This window comes from Aptenodytes patagonicus, chromosome 5 (genome assembly GCF_965638725.1).
Source record: "Aptenodytes patagonicus chromosome 5, bAptPat1.pri.cur, whole genome shotgun sequence".
Classification (NCBI taxonomy): Eukaryota; Metazoa; Chordata; class Aves; order Sphenisciformes; family Spheniscidae; genus Aptenodytes; species Aptenodytes patagonicus.
In genome coordinates, this window is record NC_134953.1 from 11,320,132 (window position 1) to 11,340,618 (window position 20,487).

At 46.1% G+C, this 20,487-nt stretch overlaps 1 protein-coding gene across 6 annotated transcripts; it reads left to right on the top strand.

The window, feature by feature from the left end:
• The first annotated feature begins 479 nt into the window (after positions 1-479).
• On the top strand, positions 480-20,385 carry LOC143160661 (broad substrate specificity ATP-binding cassette transporter ABCG2-like). 6 transcript variants are annotated; one of them, XM_076338652.1, is made up of 17 exons: positions 480-652; positions 1,980-2,065; positions 3,026-3,309; positions 3,887-3,946; positions 5,228-5,342; positions 7,816-7,968; positions 8,738-8,895; positions 9,946-10,097; positions 11,298-11,414; positions 12,265-12,530; positions 13,089-13,171; positions 13,555-13,644; positions 14,980-15,104; positions 15,467-15,621; positions 17,085-17,174; positions 18,422-18,534; positions 19,455-20,385. In XM_076338652.1, exons 3-17 carry the CDS (start codon positions 3,026-3,028, stop codon positions 19,600-19,602), a joined length of 2,109 nt encoding a protein of 702 aa, XP_076194767.1. In that variant the 5' UTR covers positions 480-652; positions 1,980-2,065; the 3' UTR covers positions 19,603-20,385. The 6 variants fall into 6 exon arrangements, with proteins under 6 accessions (XP_076194767.1, XP_076194769.1, XP_076194770.1 ...); XM_076338654.1 differs by having other exon boundaries at positions 1,985-2,065; XM_076338655.1 differs by having other exon boundaries at positions 2,009-2,065.
• The last annotated feature ends 102 nt before the right edge of the window (positions 20,386-20,487 follow it).

The following is a 20,487-nucleotide window of genomic DNA, read 5'->3' on the forward strand; positions in this document are numbered from 1 at the left end:
AGGGCAGCCTCTGGCCTCAGCTGACCCAGCTGGACTGGAACCATCCCCTGGGTGTGATGACCTTTCCAGAAGGTGGGAGGGCGGGAGAGAGAGAGAGTGTGGGTGCTGCCTCCCACCCCCCGGCTGTACCCCTCTGTGCCAAGGACGTGCAGGGGCCGCGGACAACTTACTGGGCATCTCTTGTCCGATGCCCGTTCCCCCCTTCGGTGGTTTCTAACGAGAGAACAGTGTTGCTTTCCCCCCTCCTCCTCCTCCTCTTCCCGCCCCAGAAGGGCGGGGTGACAGCCTCGGCATCCCCGCGCACGGGGGCTCGGCCGCGCCGCTACCCCGGACCGAGCGCCGCCGGCCGGGGGCACGGGCTCCCTCCGCGCGGCCCACACAGCTGGGGGCGGCCCGGCTCAGCGGCGGCACCGCCCCGGGGGTCGCGCAGCCGCGGGCCGGGCCCGCGCTGCCTGGCGGAGCGGGGCGGGGCTCCATCACCACCGCCGCTGCCTTCGCCCGCGTCCCGGCGGGGTTTGCGTGACAGCGCCGGGCGCTTCCCGCCGCCGGTTTATGTAACCCGCCACCCGGACCCGGTTATAAAACGCCGCCGAGGCAGCGCCGCCGCCGAGACCCTCGCTGCCGCCGTCCGGAGCGCAGCGGTAGCCGGGAGGTAAGGGCGCGGGCCGGGCCGCGGCGGAGCCCTCCGGCGGGCAGCGCTCTTGGCGCGGCGCGGCCGGGGCGTGGGGCCGCCCCGCTGGCGGGCGGGGGTCTGGGGAGGAAAGCGGAGCGCGGTCGGCCGGGCCGGTTCGCGGCTCCGGCTTAGTGGCGGAACCGGCCCGTGGGGGCGAGGGTGGGAGGCTGGAGGGACACTGCTTGTGAGGTGCTGCTGCCTGATCCCGCTTGTAGCCTCTGCTAAGCTTTTCTCATCCTCCTGTCATCCTCGCACATGCCCGCAGCAGTGGTTTAGCTTGCCAGTGCTAATCAGGAGCTTTGCAAAAACCCATATAAAAGGGTTCGTGGTGTAATAAACTACAGAACCTATCCAGAACAGATGTGAGGTATACAAGACAGTCAAGTGTTCAAAAGTCTAACCAGGTCTTTGCCCCTCGTGTCACTGTCATCCTGACTTTTTTTTTTTTTGTCCTGATCTGTTGTGCAACCTTTCAAGCATATAAGCCTTCTCTTGCTGATACAACCAGCATATCCTTTCTTGTTTCCCATAAGCAAGGCTTTCCCAAGGGTGACCAGCCTTAGAATTCAGGGTGTGTCCGAGCTAAACAACCCTTCCTTCTCCCCACCACTTTTATTTTACTTCTACAGGAAAAAACTACTGCAACTTCTTGAGCTTTAAGTGATAGGAAGAGGCAGAGAGGAAAGGGCAATTCCTGTTTCTTTAAATCTGGCTCTTGTAGTTCCAGTTTCTTAAAAGGATGACCATCTCTCTCTACCTGAGAAATCCACTACTTCTGCAGTGGTGGATATGGTTGGTCCTACTGGTTATCACCCTCTCAGTCCTGGGAGGAAAGAAGTGCAGATGGTGGGAAAAGGGTGATTGGTGGGATACGTCTACCTTCCCACAGAACTCTAGTAACCAGCAATGGATGTCTTTGTGGACAGTTCTCTCTCCTTGCTCTCTTAGTTAGTCTGGTGACTGCCTTGGCTGTCCGCAACATCATAGTAAATTTCTAGCTTTCCAACAAACACCATCATGCCAGCAGCTAGAAGGGAAGTAAATGATTAGACTAACTTGTGTTAGTCTAACCCGTCATGTTCAATTTCTGGAAGGGGCACATAGCAATTCCTCTCTTCCTTGCTGTAGTTCCCTGGAAGGGGGACAGGAAGGTTTATGGCTGTGAGGGCACCTGGCTAAAAGGCAGGGTACAAGTTATGCCCAGGCCTTGCACAGGCTGCAGAACTTGGGGACTGCAGGGTTTCCAAGTTCTTCACGTGCAAGGTCAAGGCAAGGACTTTAAAGTTTTTCTTTTTTTTTAAATGAGAGAAGGGATCCAAACTTGGTCTCCATCAGTTACAGCAACAGGAAGGGAAGCAGCCCCTTGACAAAAGAGCTCTGCTGCCGTGACCAGTAAGTGAATCAATATTAATGGTTATACCCATATTGATATATTTCCTCCTATGTGGGCCCTGATGCATGGACAGGGAGAACAGTTCCTTCCCTTTGCTGTTCACATGTCCTCCCTTACAGGTGCTCCCATCCTGAGCTACAGAGGCAGCTTATCTGCTTGAACCAGAATGCTTTATAACTTTGTGATTACAAATAGATATCGTATTTAATTTTCCTTAATGTACCAGTTTGTACTATGTTTTTCCTTACTGTGGGATGTCGCAGATCTCTCCCTGTGGAAGGGGGAACTCCTACTGTTCTTCAGGGTAAATGGTGCCTGCAGACAAATCCCAATTTCTCTTCCTATTTGTAGTTGTGAAGTATCTTGATACTGGTGTGACTGAAACATGATAAGCAACGTGTAATTGCTATTTTAATCACAGTGGTATCTCTGAAACAAACTTCTGCCAGCAAACAAGGTGCATGTGTCTGGCCTTCATTTTCATAAGCACAACTGTTTTTCTTCCTGTGGTTCTTCACACAGGTTCATCAATAGGTTTTCTCTGCTGGCTTTGTGGGGATGTGAGGGGAAGTAAGCATGTTACACCTGAAGTAGGGGAGCTTGAGTCTCTTTAGCTCAAGTGGTAGCAGCTTGCATTTATAGTCCCTGCTGTGTTGAGCAAGATGGTGACCATCACAGATGGGCTTGGGTTTTACCTCATTAGATGTTCTTTGAGCTAGCATCACTTCAGGAACTTACACATCTCATTCTTAAAGGCTGTGTGTATTGTTCTAAATCTGTGGGTTTCCGTGCCTTTGGGGACTACTGGATGTCTTCCAGTGTGGATGTCCATTCTTTTGGAAACTTGGCACGTGTAAGGATTGGTGTGGTGTGTGTGAACTTTTCCAAGACACTTTCTGCAGAAATCTTTGCTTGCATGTTTCCTTCCCTGCATGTTTTTGTGTTCTTTGTCTCAACAGATGGGAACTGCTCAAAACAACATTGACCTCAAACAACTCCATGCAGTGGAGCTTGACCTGTGTAACAAGGACATGATGGCAGACACATTTGATCACAGCATTATTTCTGTTGGAGAAGAGGAAGGAGCGGGCAATTTCCAACGTTCTCTTCCAACACAAGAGTCACTCCGATCACCTCGGGGCTCTGTTGTGAGTTTCCATAACATCCAGTACTCCGTTAAGCAGTCCAGTGGATTCCTATGTAAATGGAAAACTGTGGAAAAGAAGATCCTTCATAATGTTTAGTAAGTTCTTGCTTAAATAAAACACCAGAGGGCAGGAATTAACCTGCTGCTGTGAATCTGTGACCTCAATGTCACCTTCCAGATCTAGCTATGCTGGTAAAGAAATGACTACCCTCCTGCCAGTCTGCAGTTCATGTGAGCACTTTCTAATTTGCTTTTAGGCAAAATAGCGGGGATATAGCTGGAGCAGTTTCAGTTATTGATCTGAGCAAATTAGGACTAAACTTGTGTGAACTCTTCTGCCAGATCATCTGAGGGTTCCCTTAACTATGATTCAAGCTGCGGTGAGAGGAATGAGCAGCAGAGAGCAGTTGCTTATTCTTTTCAAGACCCAGCTCAGCGGGGAAGACGCTTAATTTCTGTCTTTTGTAGATTGCTTTTTATGTCCGGCTCTGTTTCTGTTCTGACTGGCAGTCTAGGACAAGAAAGGAAAAATACTTGTTGATTTCAGGTTTAAGGAGAAGTTTTTAATAATCTCTGAGTTTTCCTTTCAGCAGCACTTTGTTCACACCTTACCTGTACTATGAGCTGCATGTGAACAGTCCTCCATTTGGAAATAACTCTTTCCTTCTTCCAGTGGCATTATGAAGCCAGGCTTGAATGCTATCCTGGGGCCAACAGGGAGCGGTAAATCTTCGTGAGTACTTTCTCCTGCTCCTTCAAATGGACAGTCAGCTGTGCAAAGAGGATCGGGGACTCTGAGGGTTGGGGAAGATGTGAGGATCTGCAGGCTCAGACCTTTGTGTGCCTGTGAGAAGTCTGGTGATGCAGTCTGACCTGGTGGCCCACTGCTGTCTGCTTTGCTGGTGTTCTTGCCCTGCAGTGTGTCTCATCTGCTCCAACTGGTGGCCCATATTACTGCAGTCAGCTTTGGTGGTGGCCTAAGTTAAGATACCAGGCTGAACTGGGGTGACTGGAGCTCAGGTGTAGGCTCTGTCCTAGACCTGTCATGGGGTGGAGATGGGGGCAAGCTCCTTTGGCGGCAGGAGGGATGTAGTCCTCTGTGAAGTTGCTGCAGCAAGACTTTCTTGAAGATGCTAGGCCAAACCCCCTCTCTGATGACTGACAGGAATATGGTGTAATGTCAGTCTGTGGGATCCTTTGGATCCTCACCCCAGCTTGGCTGTGGCCTGGTGGTGGGGGCGCATATGTGCTCGAGTTCTTTGGATGCAAGCACAGAGAAATACCCTGCAGACTATCTCCAAGCAGTGCTGATTCTGTCTTCTCTCCCGTATAACCATGGCTCTTTGTCACTCTCTGCCTTCAAGAATGTCTGAGACTGGCAAATACGGCCATTGTTCACACAGGTGTGACTTTGTGGTGACCCTTGATCTCCCCCTCTAAGGAGACTGCTGGCTAATCAGGATGTTTTCAAGAGCAGCACTTCATCAGGGCAGTGTTTACTTAGCTAGCGGGCAGGCTGGCCTCTGCATTGGCAGTGAGGGGAATCCAGTGATGTGTTAAAACAAAATGACTTTATAGAATTAATCTTAACTTTAGTCTTGTTTATACCCATTTGGATTAATTTCCTTGAGATCAAAGTAGTTACTTCTGTGCTCCCCTGGCTGGAGAGCAGACTGCAGCTACTCGGCAGGGTGCTTTTGTCTGTGTGCATTTGAGGTTTGCTGTTAATATGGAGACTGAGTTTGTCTGTAGGGGGTTGACTGCTGTGAATTGTGAGGGTCTGTATACTACCATACTGCTGTGGCACACCTTGTGCTGGAAAATCCTGTATCTACACCAGGCTTTCTGTACAAAGAGCTAAAGCCCCCAGAGTGGAGGAAGCCCCTTTCTGTGCCCTTTGGTTTGCAGTATGCTGTGAGCAGGCTGTAACTGCAGTCCTGGCTGGTGGTACTTATCCAGTCAAAGGTAAAAGCGGCTGTTATGGCAAAACCTAATGCCTGGTGTTTGTCTGAAGTCTCCTAGATGTGCTGGCTGCCAGAAAGGACCCAGCAGGCCTGTCTGGAGAAGTGCTTATAGATGGCATCCCACAACCTCCAAATTTCAAGTGCATCTCAGGATATGTTGTGCAGGTGAGTAACTGCCTTCAGTGGAGGCCTGGGAGCCCTTGGGAGGGTAGACCGCATAAGATGTGCAAAGCATGAACTGCTAGGTTAGGTAATTTTCAACGATCCATATAGAGTCTAATTTGGTAACTCAGATGTTACAATATTTAGTATTTTTCTGGGATATGGAAGACAAGAGGATCAAACTGTTATTCCAGCTGAGTCAAGCACAGAGGTGTTTGTCTTCCCAAAGCCCAAACCACTGGGCTACTGTGGCTTGTTCTTTGGGCTCTGCCCTGAAGTACTAGCAAGGCTTTAAAAAAATAAAAAGGTAAGGAAAAAACCCACAACACCCAAAATCTCTTGTAAAACTCAAAAGCAGTTCTCGCTGGCAGAAGTACCTTCAAGCTATCAGACAATAATTCTAGGAAGTAAATAGATCCCTGCTGTTCTTCCTCTGATTCTGGTTGGCTGGGACAGAGCTTGGTTCCACTCAGAGACAGGAAAAGCCGGCTGAATCTGCGGAAGTGGGTGGAGGCCTGGACCAATAATAGACCCTCAAAGCCCTGGGGGAGCTGAGGAGAAGGGGATTTTTGGCAGCCATATGAGCAGCCAAATCTGGAAACCATCCAGGCTTCTGACTGCAGGCAGATGTGAAATAGGCAGCTTTTCTGCCAGCTGGGGAGCTCTGGGAGGATGCATGTGACGAGACTGATGCTGAGTCTTGATGCTGCAGGTCAAAGATCCCCAAATCCTCAGTGTTTCATGAATGGCCAGGAAGTTTCTTTCAAGCGGTCCCAGTTTGAGACACTTGTCTCTCAAATGTCCAAAGCAACCAAACTTAACCTTAAAATGGTAGGCAACTAGGTGAGACATTAAATGATCTCTCTCACCTCCCACCCCTGTGTAGTACTCCCTAGATCAATAAAGATGGCCCAAAGACTACAAACAACACTTAAGGCCTAAATACATACATACTTATAGGGTCAGTTTTATGCAGATGAGCATACAGACATGCTAAGTCATGTGTTATCCCTGTAAAACTGCTGGTGGTCTCTCCACTTGTGCCTTGCAAGTGAGGGTGTCGTGCCACAGTTTGTTACGTTTGGTATTAAGGTAGCTTAAATTCGCCGTTTAGTTTCCAATGTGGTGACCCAACAGTTGGTGGATCTGAGGATGGGGAATGGGAGGCTAGGATGAGAGACTGGGGATGTGTGGGGAGGGCAGTGATGGTAGGAAATTCCTAAACCAGCTTTGGCAGCAAAACCAGTTTATCATAACACTACACCCTGAGTAATTTGTCACATGTTTCTAGCACAGCAGCACGTTCAGTCTTCCTCTGTTAACTCCAGTGCCAAACATGGTTGGCTGGCACATCCTTTGTGCTGCTGATCAACTACATCTGATGTGGAAGGAGTCCCAAAACAGGCAAGAATCTGCTGCCCTGCAGCTTAGGGGCTGTGTCTTCCAAAAGGGCACTAGAGTTGAAAGGTGCCTGATTAACAGGCATGTTTCTCAGCAGCTGCCCAGTGTTGCAGTCCTTCTCCTGTCATATGGTGGGATGCAGAATTAGCTCAAATATCAAAGCAGGGGTGATGGAGAGGCATGGAGCTCTGGATGGACCTGATGTCAACTCTGTGTGGCTCATGGTTGTTACAGGTTGGTGTAGGCTGCCCAGATGTTTGTCAACTGGATAGACTTGATTCTTACTCAGAATGCACATGACTTGGAGTTTTTCTAAAGCCCTTAGAATAAGGTCTTGTCCCAAGAGTTATATATAGTTGAGACATGGAAAAAATCAGGAGCATCTTGGTGCAATACTCTTGTTTCTCTGAGGAGCTGCTGCCAGCAAGGAGCTGGGGAGAGCAACCGGGGCCGGTTACACAAGGGGGGGGGCAGGGACAGGGACTGGTTCGTCTTGGGGGGGGGGTGGTGGGACACGGAAAGGGGAGGACACAGAAAGGGGAGGACACGGAGTGGGGGAGGACATGACAGTTCAGTTGGCAGCTGAACTCAGCAGGTGCTCTGGACCACAGCAAGATATGGCTTGTAACTGGGAACAGAGCTGACTTGGGTGATTCCCTGAGTGTCTCTACCTTGAACACTGAGCACTAGCAATGTCCATTGGCTTCAGCTGGACTGGCAGAAGGTTAACTCTTTACAAAACCAGCTACCTGCTCTGCCTCCCTTTGGCTTGTAAGGAAAATGCATGTGTAGTACAAAATGGTACTGTCTGTGCTTGAACTCCTGAGCCTGAAAGCAGGCTGAGGGTGGTGCTCGTTGTAAGCTGGGAGCCTGCAGAGCTGCATTCTCCCCTTGACTGCTACTGAGTGACCTTGATTTTCGTGTCATGAAGTTTTGAAGCAGGGGTTGTCCCTCAGTCCAGTTTCCACTGTGGTCCACAAACAGCTTATCCAGCAACTGCCACTACAGGGACGCTGGTGCCCAGTCAGGTAGCTGAGAAGGAGGCTTTCCAACTATCCACTTGTACTGCTTTCAGGATGATGTTGTCATGGGCACAATGACGGTGAGGGAGAACCTGCACTTCTCTGCCGCCCTGCGACTCCCCAGCTCCATCAGTGTCAAAGAGAAGGAAAAGCGAGTCACCCAGATAATCAGCGAGCTGGGATTAAGCAAAGTGGCTGATGCTAAGGTGAGCAGTGAGAATACCTTTCTCAGAAATCATACTACCTCTGGAAACTGAACTACTTGACTCTGTGCAGTATGGCGTACATAGTGCAGCTACACTAAGCTAAGCAGGAACCTGACTAAACCATACTGCACACAAGAAATCAGTCTCCAGCTCAGGACATAGCTTGGACAAGAGGTATGTATATTTGCTACTAAAACAGGAAGATTTTGGACCGTGTCCAGCATGTTGTATAAGTTCAGAGGGGAAAAATTCGCCTAGTCATAGCACCTTGGAAAGCTGCTCAGTCACTTCCTGGCTTTGTGGGACAAGACAGGGAAATTGTTTTTACAGTGCTGAAAGCTGTGAGGGATGGAAAGCTGGGCTGTGATGGAGAAGTTCTGCGCAGAGCTTGTTCCTCCCAGCAGCATTTTTATTCTTAATTTACTTTTACTTTACTTACCCCACTCTTGAGCAGCAGGTGAGCTACCAACGAAAGGCATCCCTGAACACCAATGTCACCTGTGACTGCTGTGGCCTCATTCTGGCTCTTCCTTGTCAGGGTCATCCTTGTTCCTTGAAGTCATAACGTGCCTGGTACCTCTGAAAAAATCAGGCTCTGCTTACTGCTACACAGTCCCTCACAGAGACAGACCCATCTGCTGCTGCTGGCCCTAGAGTTCACTAATGGGACTCTGAAAATGGAAAGGGCTGCTGGGTGTGGAGAGCCCTGAATGCCAGAGCATGCACTGCCTAGGTCTTGTTGCAAATACTTGATTTCTTCTGCTTGTAGGTAGGAACCGAATTGATCCGGGGAGTGTCTGGAGGGGAACGGAAGAGAACCAACATTGGGATGGAGCTCATTACAGAGCCACCAGTCCTTTTTCTGGATGAGCCCACAACTGGCCTTGATGCCAGCACAGCCAATGCAGTCCTCATCGTCTTGAAGAAGTAAGAGTCAGTTCTTCAGGGCTCTGCTGCAATTTTGTTGTCAGCTCATTAGTAAAAAAAGAAATGCTGTTATGACTGAGTAACTAGACAAGTAGACTCAGAAATAGTAGTAAATTCTTTATTTGGGTCTTGTCCAAAGCCTTTTGAAGTTGATGGGAATCTTTCCACAGCAAGCATTGGATTGGAGCCCAAAAAGCAGATGTAGCTTGGACAGCTTCCCTTTGCCACAGAGAGGGGTGGACTGGGAGGTCAGGCCTTGTAATCATAATTTCTTGGCCTTCCAGATGAGTCTATTACAAAGTCTCTTCCTCCACTCTGGCAATGGCCTTGAACTCAGATCAGACTTCACCTGCAGATTTACCCTCAGCGCCCTCTGTTTTGGAGATGAACCGTCTTCTGGTACAAAGAGGACCAAACAAGGCTTATTTAATGAGAACAAGTTTCTAACCCTCCTCCTGGGTTTGTAGCATGTTGTCTGGTTTTGCCTGGGGGGTCATTTTGCTCTGCTGTTTGTGGATAGAGGTCTTTGATTGGCAAGGATACTTGTTGAGCACCAGTGCTAAAGCACTTGAAAGAGCATCTGACAAACCTGAAGGAAAATTAGTTTTGACTTTTCTAGAGAGTAAATCTTCAGCAGAAGAACTAAGAAATCTCAGCTGGCCACAGCCTGCTATGTAAAGCCTGGTACTGCCATTGAGTGCAGTAGGACTGTTCCAGTTAGTCAAGTTGAAGCCTGGTATAGAAAACATGTAAGGAGGGTTTATGCACAGCTGTGGCCTCAACCTTTGCTAGCTACAGACAACATCGTACTTTGTCTACCCAGACTGCAATGACGATCTCTTGTAATGATGGGTACTGTCTTGAAGGTCTTGCAGGCAGCATCTGACACAGTGACAGAGAAGGGGGCACTACAGCTTTTCTGGGTTGAGACACTGAGAAGTTGACAAGTATTCATCTTGGATTTGGATACTTATTTTTTGCTTGGGTTACCATGACCTTTCTGAAATGCAAAGCGTGGTGTATTTGAGAGACTTTTTGTTTCTATTTCAGGCTCTCAAGAAGAGGGCGAACCATCATATTTTCCATCCATCAGCCCCGCTATTCCATATTCAAGCTGTTTGACAGTCTGACATTACTAGCTTTGGGAAAGGTGCTGTACCATGGTCCTGCGAAGCAGGCCCTGGAGTACTTTAGTTCTATTGGTAAGTCTCCTGTGCCAAGAGCAAAGGCAACTGGCTAATGAGTTTAATCTGTGGGTAGACTCTTACCCTAGCACTGGATAACAATCCTGTGCTGTTTTATCACTAGTATACTAGAGATGGTACACATACAGTCTGAACAGTGTTGTGTTAGAACAGGAAAAAAACAGAATGATAGAAACAAGATTTTCCAGACAACACAGAGCATGGTGCTCTCCTGCCTTTGTTTTGCCTTGCATCAGGACAAAAACCCAGAATCGCTTGGACATTTGGAAGCGTGATGCACAACAGACAAGATGATGCTTGTAGTTCTGCCAGGCCTAGGTGGCAGACCCAGTGGGTTTTGAAACACAGCCTGCAGATTGGCAGCAATCTATAGGGGCTTATCCAAGAATCTGCTCTAGTCTGAATGCAGGTGGGCGACTGAGAGGACAAAATCATGGTGTGTCTTAAGATGGGTTAATAATTGCACTGTTGGGTGGCTGCCCCCTCTCCAAGCAAGCAGGGTGAGGGTTTCTGACTGTAATGGACAGAGAATGTGGAGTGAATTTCCAATGTAGTCTAGATGCAGCCATGAACACACTGGATTGTAAGTTTTCCCTGGCTTTGAGGGAGATGCTTTAATCAATCTCACTACTTCTACTCCTCCTCTTAGTATCCCACCTCACTTCCTTTCTCACAGGAATGCTATAGAATAAGCATCCTTTTTTTTGTTTTTTCTTTCCTCCTCGTCCCATAGCTAGAACCATATTATAAGAAGCTGCTCTTGGACAGCCCTTTTTTCTTCCTTGTGACCAAGGAAACAAGCGAGAGTTGAGCTTCTAGAGCAAGCATCTGAGGCTGTAGAGGAGACACCCAGCAACCTCTACTGGGGAACTGTGCGTCTTTGAGTGGGATGTGGTTGAATAGCGCTAGGAAGGAGGCAAGAGTTGTCCATGCTGAGCTGTGTAGAAGCAAGTTACAGATTTCTCCTCACCTGAAATCAGTGGGGAATAAGCAACTTTGAAGCTCTGTGTAGATACCTCAGATTCACCATCTCCTAAATCCTGTCCATTCTACTGCTGTAAACTAATGCTCGTGGAAATCAGTGAAGCTTTCTTGTAACAGGGTTGTGGAAGGGTGATATAGTATTAGACCTGACCTTCCAAGCTGTGCTCTGTGCAATACAAACATGTTGCATGTGTGTTTTGGGGTTTTTTTTAGGATATGAATGTGAACCCTTCAACAATCCAGCTGACTTCTTCCTTGATATCATAAATGGTGATTCAACAGCTGTGGCAGCAGGCAAGGAAGATCACAGACCTGTGGACACAGGAAAAGGTGAATTGTGCAGGAGAAATCCACTGTTGGCTGGTGTAGAAGGGAAGTTGTATGTGGTGCTGGCAAGCTTGTATTCTCTGGGTTTCCTCCAGTCTAAGGGCACTTTATTATCTTTTTATTTTTCCTACTAATAGATATACTTGGCTTTGGGCTTCTTTAAAGAGCTCAGAAAACTTCTAAAAGGGTTTTTTTTCTTCCTTCAGTAATATAGGAAAGCAGTGATAAATATCAGTAATTTACAAAACCTATGTGGGAAAGTCTGAAAAACTAGAATTGCTTAGTCTCAAGAGACACCTGAGAGAAGACAGAAGTTTTCAGTCACGTAAGAGGCTGCTGCAGAGAAGACGGGGTAGATAGGCTAAGGAGTAATGGATTTACAGGGCACTGAGAAAGATTGGAACTAGATTAGAGAACAAACTCTAACAATATAGTGAGTGAATGTTGAGAAATATTTGTTTGGGGATGCTGTAGCATATCCATGACTGAAGGATTGTAAGAGAACAGTTTTTGTAATGGTGCATTTTGGGGATGGGGAAATGGATCAGAGCAAACATTGATTTCCCCAAAATTCAGTGAAACAAAGGTTTTCTGGTGCCTTATTCTAAGAATATGGCCACTTTTGTGCCACCAAGAACAGGCAGATTAGCTAGGTTCAATTAAAACTGTAGGGAAACCCTCTCACTCAAGCCAGCCTCTTAAGCTCAGAGCTAAGGCTTGAACAATTCAAATTCTCTGGGCATTCCCGCTTTTTTTTTATTCAGCCTCCAAAGTGGCTGAGCATGTTGATGGGCCACATCTGAAGGTAGAGTTCATGGGGAATCACAAGCCATATCTTGTCTTTCTCACTCAGAGGTGAGCAGTGAAAATGGCGTGGCAGAAGATAATGTGGACAGCAGTGTGGTAGATGTGCTGCACCAGAAATATCTCAACTCCAGCCTGTATCAGAGCACAAAGGAAGCACTGGGGAAAGTGGAGCTTGGACGGGGAAGCAAGCAGAGAGTATCCAAGCAGGGGCATGAGATTACCTATGCAAATGGATTCCTCACCCAGCTGTACTGGGTGTCCAAGCGTTCCCTGAAAAACCTTATCAGGAACCCACAGGCCTCCATTGCACAAGTAGGTAACAATTGCTAAAAGTCTCAGACTCCCTCTGCTCTCAGTCCCACAACCTGCAGTTTGTAGGACAGACTTCTGTTTTCAAAGGCAGCTAGGGAAACAGGAAAGTCCTGTGCCACTGCCACTTAAGTGGAGTGAGATGCCCAGCTACCTTTGTTGCCTTTGAAAAAAATTTCCATTTTAGTTTAGCACAGGGACTACTGCACTGAAGACTGGGGAGTGGGGGGGAAATGCCCCATTCTCTGGTTCACATGGGGAGCTTCTAGGGTGATGTTAATTTTGTGCCTCACTTGAAATTTTAAGCTGGGTTATTCAAGTGTGCTTCTACTAACCTTTCCCAGCCAAAGATCATCAGAGGAAGGAGAAAAGTGAAGAGGATAAACTCAGAAAATTTGCCGTAAGGCTTTTAATTGTGTGTGTCATAGGTATACATTGACTCACAACAGCAAAGTTTTAGGTAGATGTGAATCTTAAACCCTGCATAATTCTTAATAATAAGTTCATCCCTATTTACTTATCTGAAGGACTCCCTTCTCCCTTTCTTCTTTCCACTTCTAGATTGCAGTGACCGTAATTCTAGCCTTGGTTGTGGGTGCTATCTTTTTTGGTGTAAAATTGGATCGAAGTGGCATTCAGAATCGGTAAGTTGGAAAGCCACAGCTTTGCTCATTTTTCTATCTGTAGCAGACAGGTTTCAGCCACAGGGAAGGCCCTGGAATCCACTTGGACCACAAAAGAGAGTTGGGTTAACAAGCCTCAATGCACTGCAGCATGGTATTGATGGAGGCCCTAAAGGGACTGCAGTTCTGTCAGGCTCACACATGTGTACAAAGGACATGTGAAAGGGAAGATAAAGGAATAAACCTGGTTTTACAGCTAAGATCTACAGTAGCACAATTAAATATCTCTATTCTGTGGACAGAGACAGAAAAGCACTGACTTTATGGTATTGATGATGTCTGAGGCTGCCAGTGTTGATCTAGGCTGTTTTCTCACTTTTTGACTGTTCTGTTTTGCCTTCTAGGGTTGGATCCTTGTTTTTTGTCACCACAAACCAGTGTTTTTCCAGTGTCTCTGCAATTGAGCTGTTCATCAGAGACAAGAAACTCTTTGTGTAAGTAGTGAGGCACTTAGACTGTCTCATACCCTGGAGTGAGGTGCGGAGAGTATCTGACAGGCTAAACAAAATGATTTCCACCAAAGACTTGATTGCTCCCTTGCAACATCAGATTGTGATAGTAATGCTAAATTGGTCTGTAGAGCAGGGAGCTGAAACGCTAAGAGGTGGGGGAAGGAGGGGAGAAATAAAATGCTTTTACTTGCTTGCTGTGTCACAGTTTATTGAGAAGTGCTTTTCCTACTCACTTTTGGTAACAGCTCGTTTTGAAGTCTGCATGAGAATCCTGCAGACTGTGAACCCTGCCTGCCCTCTTGCTGACAGGGTTGAAACACTGTCTTGCAATGATCCTGAAGTGGTAAGACTGTGCAAAGATGAAGGGAGACTTCTTGGAAAAGCTTCGCAAGGGATGCTCAGATAAAGAGGCCTGCTGGCTGGCTTACAAGAGCTCCCTAATAATCAAGTGCATATCTCTGTCTATATAAATATGTATATCTGTTTGTATGTGTGTATATGTAAATGTGTGTGTATTATATACACACATGTATATATACACATATGTTGAAAATGTAGTTTGGAATAGCCTCCTGCTCATGGGATGAAAGGGCAAGAGGCAGATCCTACGCAGTAAAGAAGAAATTGGAGATTTGTGCGTGGAATGCACATGTCCACCCACAGGTTGCTCAGAGCACCTTAATATTGCCCCTAACAGCTGCTCAGGAGTAAACCTCCATCGTGCTGACATTTCTTGCCAGTCTACCCTGCTTACCAGCTTAGCTTACCAGCTGTGTCAATGGGGATTTTGGCACCTTGCCAATTAAAGCATCTTTTCAGGAGCTCCATTAAGCAGCAAAACATCATAATGACATTTAATTGCCCTGTGAACTGGAGGTGAGTTGATGTCCTAAAGGTGTTTTCCCATTGTTGGGTATCATTCCTTCTCCCCTGGAAGCAGCTGGATGAGTTAGCTGTGGATGAAGTGTTCCTCCAGTTAATAGCAGCCTAATACTTTCCCATACTCTTGTATTAAGGATCATTCTCTTTGAAAAGAGATTTAGGAGCTTTTCTCCAATATGTTACTTAGCAGTCACATAGCCTTTCATTCACTTTCCTCGGAGGGCTCTCAGTATGACTGCAGGGCCTGTGAGATAGATCAGCCCTTACTTCACAGAGTGGGAAGTGATAGCACAGAGAAAACAAGCAACTTGCACATAGAGGAGTCAGTGGTAGAGAGAACAGAAACTGAATCAGGATAAACCAGACACACATGCTGAGCCTGCTTACTAGATAACCTCTAAACCTGTACAACTCCCCTCCTTCCTGTCCTCGCAGCCATCAGTACACCAGCGGATATTACCGTGTGTCTGCCTACTTCCTGGCCTTGATGATAGGAGATCTGCTGCCCATGAGAACTGCTCCAGCCATCATATTCTCATGCATCAGTTACTGGATGATTGGTAAAGAATTGATGCTTTCATTGAACCTGTCATCTTCCAACACATCTGATTTCTGACTTAGCCAGAGTTCCTATATCTATAACATGAAACTAGTTGAGCCTTCAACTGATTTAAGTGCTTGGCACCATAACTTTGGAGGACTCTGGGGCAGGGGCAGAGACACCAGCAATCTAAGACAGGGACCTGCTTGACCACATCTTTTCGTAATGCTCTTTGGGCCTTTGGAGCATGCATAGTTCCTGCCAACTCCAAACTTGGTCTTTCTTCCTGCTTTCCCTGTCTTGTATAGGAATCCAAGGGTACCTCTCTGGGATTCATAATGTGCTTGTTTACTGGACTCTTTCCTTTCTGTTTTTTGACAGGATACCAAGCTGTTGCAGGCCGGTTCTTCTTCTTCATGCTGACCCTGGTACTCGTGTCCTACACCGCCACGGCCATGTCTCTGGCTATCAGCGCTGGGATGGATGTCGTGGCTGTGGCCAATCTGCTCATCACTATTTGTCTTGTCCTGATGCTTGTAAGTATGTAAGGGTGTGTGTGCTCCTTTGGTGGAGGTGAGGAAGCAGCTGAGACAGGCTGAGAGGACTGGGTTGAGCCAGCCCTAAGCAGGCTGAGAATCCACAGTCCAGTAGCATGTCAGCCCCACGCCTGTGATTTTATTGTGATTTTATTGTCACTATAGTCAAAGATGTACTTCTGCCAACTTGTAATCTAAGGGTCAAATCATTGCTCAGGTGCAGTTCAGTAGGTGTGATGCTACCAGAGCTTTGCAAACAGTGTGCCCCAAGAAAGTAGTGTGTGTTTTTTTTTAAATTGTCCTTACAAAAATTGATTTAAAAAAAAAAAATCTTACATTTCCAGTATTAGAAATCTAAGTGATCGACTAGATCATTTAAAAGGAAAAAAATCTTGAAATAAACTTTAGATTGATTGATTTTATTGCATTAATTTTTGTTGCCCATTGGGATTAGCAGGAGCATACCCTCTTTATTTTAATTCAATATTGCCCTTGGGTTCCAGAAATTACTGCAATACTCTTCTTCAAGGACTTCTAAGTAAGAGAGCAAGTGTGAGAGAAAGGTATTTTGACTACTCATAGATGAGGGATGTGAATTCTTTTTCAGAGAGATAATGTTAGTGATGAAACTTCTTGACTGTGAGGCCTATCAAGTTACCTTAGAGTAAAAAGTACCTTCTGTCAGGTGATTCCTGGTAGCTGTCTGTGTACATATTCTGAGCCCACAGCACATCCTTATTCTTCGATTTGCAACTTAACCGGCTTTTGCAATAAGCTAAGTGATAGTGTATCGCTTCAAACGCTTGCTGTGGATGAGAAGCGTGCATGCATAGTGGAGGACAGCTGATGCAGCTGATGTACGTTGAGTTAAGTCACAGCATATAAGGAACGGGACATGTGCATCCTGAAAGACAGCAGGGTAAGCACAAGAACACTTGTGATGAAGCACAGCCTGAAGTGTCATTTTTAGCTATGAAGTCCAATTGTGCTAAGAAGTAAAAGAGCAAACCTTGTTCCAGGCAGGAGAGAGCACAGATAAAAGATGTAGGTCAGAGGAGAAAGCTGAAACAGTAACAGCCCTTAAGAGTCCCCGTGGTTTCCTTCTTGTTTCTCCACTTCCTCATCTCCCATCCTTCTTTAGCCTCTGGCTAGCTCTACCATAGGACACAGTCCTCCAGAGTAAGAAGTTTGTTAGCATGCATGCTTCTTAGCTCACATGTGGATGTAGAAAACCTTTCTGACCTCTTTGCAAGCAGTTCAACTGGAGTACTTGGGTGTGCTGTTGGGGCAGCTGGCTGGGACTGCTGCAAGGTTTGAACCTCAGGCCTGTAGGCACAGGCATAACAGCAGTAGGAGGTCCATCTATCCCAGCGCACCGCTGCTGGGCAACTGCATCTGTGCAGGAGTAGCATTGTCTGCAGTAAACAGAGTTTGACTCATTAGCCTCTTCTGTTCTATTTCAGATCTTTTCGGGGCTCTTAGTAAACCTCCCTTCTGTAATGGGCTGGCTGAACTGGCTCAAGTACTTCAGCATCCCCCGATACGGCCTCACTGTGAGTAGAAAGTAGCATCGGTCTCCTGTGAGTAATGTAGCCACACTGCTGCTTTCTGGAGAGATTTTGAGTATAAATGAAGTTCTTTTAAAAGAAGTCAGATTTGGTTTCTTTCCTTGCATGAATGTGGTAAAAGAAGAACAAACCAGCCAACCCCAAAAAGGAAGCAAAAGTTAATCTGTGTGTGAGAGGTGGAAGTCTCAGACTGAACAAATCCTTTGTGCCACAAAATTAGTGCTGCTTGGACAGCAACAGAGCTGTCCAGTGAGGCACTAATTCCTAGCCTGAATAGTTGATCCCTATAGTTTAGAATAAAGTCAGATACTGTATGGCCTCTCCAGAGACTGCTGTTTGCATGGCCAGTCTGAGGTTAATGACTGTCCAACTGGTTAAAAGATTTACCATAATGACCGAGCGTCCCAGTCTTCAGCGTGGCCTCCTCTGAAGTGAAATATGACTTACTGCCATTTGTAAATAATAAGGAGCTGGAGTACCTGAAAGCTAAAGGTACAGGTCCTTGAAACACAGTAACTAGACATAGCAGGTCACCCACTGGTCACAGGTGGGAGTTGTGCTTCCATCTCCTGTCTTCATCCTGGCCAAGCCTATTTGGGAGGAATAGTTTCCTACCTTTGAGTAAAAATGGGTGAAATGAATGCTGGAGCTGGTGCAGGGTGGCATGGACAGGACCACGTTGACCAGCAGTGGAAGAGAAAGGTAGGATCAGGGAGGGGGCAGATGTGAGACCTCCCCTGTTTGGGTATCACTGAGATATTTTTATCAGTGTTGCTGAACATCGAAGTGTCCCCTGAGATTGTGGTTAGCCCAGGATGCCAGCGCAAGGGAACCCTTCTCCTCTTGCCTTGGCTGACTGTGCCATCTGCTTCAGTGTGCTGGTGCTGGGGTGTCTGCATGCAGCCACATAGTTTTCTGGGTCAGTAGATTGACCCAGATGAAGTGGATGAACAGGATTTTGTAGCTGGCAAGACAGAAACCCATGGCTAAATCACTGAAATGTAACTTTGAAGCCAAAGACTCAAGACACCAAACCATCCTGCATGTAGCACTTGGAGCAGTTCCTCAGAGAGGCAGTAATTAAGAGCTTCAAAATAAAAAGGAACATAAACATAATATTCCAAGAATGGCGATATGTGTCGTCTTATAATCAAGTTCCTTTGAGGTGTTTCAGTTTTTAGCACCCCAAATCACTAACTCTGTGAAAATCTGATGTCTGCCTCTTTCCCTAGGCTCTTCAAGTGAATGAGTTCAGAGATCTCTACTTCTGTGGTGAGAAGAATCCAAATGTTACTGTGTCTGTGGGAGATGCAGGCAGTTGTCCCCCTGATATTTCAGGAGAAATGTAAGTCTAACTCATGGTGGTTCTTGGGCCTGAATTGTGATGGCTTGCTTAAAGAGAAGTCTGACTGTTTCAAACTTTTATTATTCACAGAATAACCACTGGCACTCACAGGCCAGTCTCAATAATATGTCCCAAAATAATGTATTTTAGGATTATATAGTAAAACTTCACAATTACCCAAGAGTGAAGTAGGGATGAAACTTTACTCCTAAAAATAGGCAGATGAGCTAAATTAAATTTTGTTTTTGATAACCTAGCCCTAGCTTATCAGTTTTCTTAAACAAACCCAGGGTCACTTAGCAATGGAAATGCAATGTGTGGACGGCCACAAAGTTGTTGGGAAGCAGTAGACCTGTGATCAGAAACATGCCTGCCCCCTCAGAACTTGTTTGTAAATATTAACCTCCCTGCAGATACAGCAGAGAGCCAAGGTATCCATCTCCCAGTGCTACCGCTCCACTTGAAATACTCTTGACTATCAATACCTGAAGTTGTAGCAACGCAAGTATTTCATGACACGTGCTAGAGGGCTGGCAAACTGAGGTTATTGCAAGGAACAGTGCTAGAGCGCTGTTTCCACAGCTTTTGGTCCCCAAACCCCTGCTATGGACCTCCAGTGGTTGCTGTGTGAAACTAATGCTTTTGTACTTATCACGGTTTACTGTGGTTCTGAGGTTTACTCATAAATTGCCAGCTACTTATAAACAACAATTAAGATACTACTGAAAAATTTGAGAACTAGAGATCTAGATTTGTCCCTTAAGCTTTTTTTCTCAGTGATAGGTTATGAAGTTACTCTATTTGTCACCTGTTTTGCAGAGTTGAGGGTAGAAGAATCTTTGTGGAACAGGAATAAAGGTAACTACCTGAAGACTTGCACCACATAGTAATACCAACTTCTGCCCCATGCTTTTCTGCAGGTGTTCTGGTGAAGCATACCTGTGCAGCCAAGGAATCGCACCTACCAACTGGGCAATGTGGGAAAACATAGTGGCTCTCTTCTGCATGACTGTTATCTTCCTTATCATTGCCTATGCAAAACTCCGGTTTATGAGAAAGTTCACATAGACTCCTGCGTTGCCTTGCTCTGCAGCTTCTCCGGTCTTAAAACTGCAAAGCTTGTTAGGGCCTACTGGAGATTGCCAAAAGATTTCAACTGACTTTACTGGACTTCAGATGGGAACCCTGTCCCCTTGTTTCTGGAGCATGATCTCCACATGATTGTATGATTTTGGTTTTTAAGAAGAAATGCATTAATGTATATTGCATAAGTGATTTTTTTGTAAGAGAATATAATTCTCATAATTCCTTAGGTACATATCAAACTATATATTGTAAAGCATTCTTCTTCTGTGGCCAACTTGGAACGTTTCCTGTATAAGGGAAACGTTTTCCTTTGAACATGTGAGATTCTCTGTCACAAATGGTATAAGGTGATGACAGCATTTATGCATCGATATGTTGCCCCTTGTTAGTGCCCGTCACATCTGAGGAGAGCCATTCACAGCATGTTGGAGATGCATTTGAGTTTGAAGTCAGGACAGGTAACGAGTGCTCCTTCCAACCAACAGTTACACTTCTAGTAGCTTCTCCATGGGAGCTACTTGCAGAAGCTCTTGCCTGATTAAAAACTAAACAGCAGTGGTATAAGACATCTCATCTAAGAAAAGTGAGAAATATATACTGTTGTACTGTAAAAAAAAAAAAAAAACCACAAAAAAACCAAAAAACCCCAACAAACCCAAACAAAACCCCCTCAAAAAACCACCAAACAGTAAAAATACATTTACTACTTAAGAGGAGGGGAGGAAATTCCCTTTCTCTTTTTTTAAATAAAAATTTGTCTACTTAGCAATGGCAGATCTTTTTAACAGACTTAATGCTTAGCTGCACCTATACTCTACTTGCACTATGGACTGAAAAAACCCGTGTAGTCACTGCTGTGGCAACTAC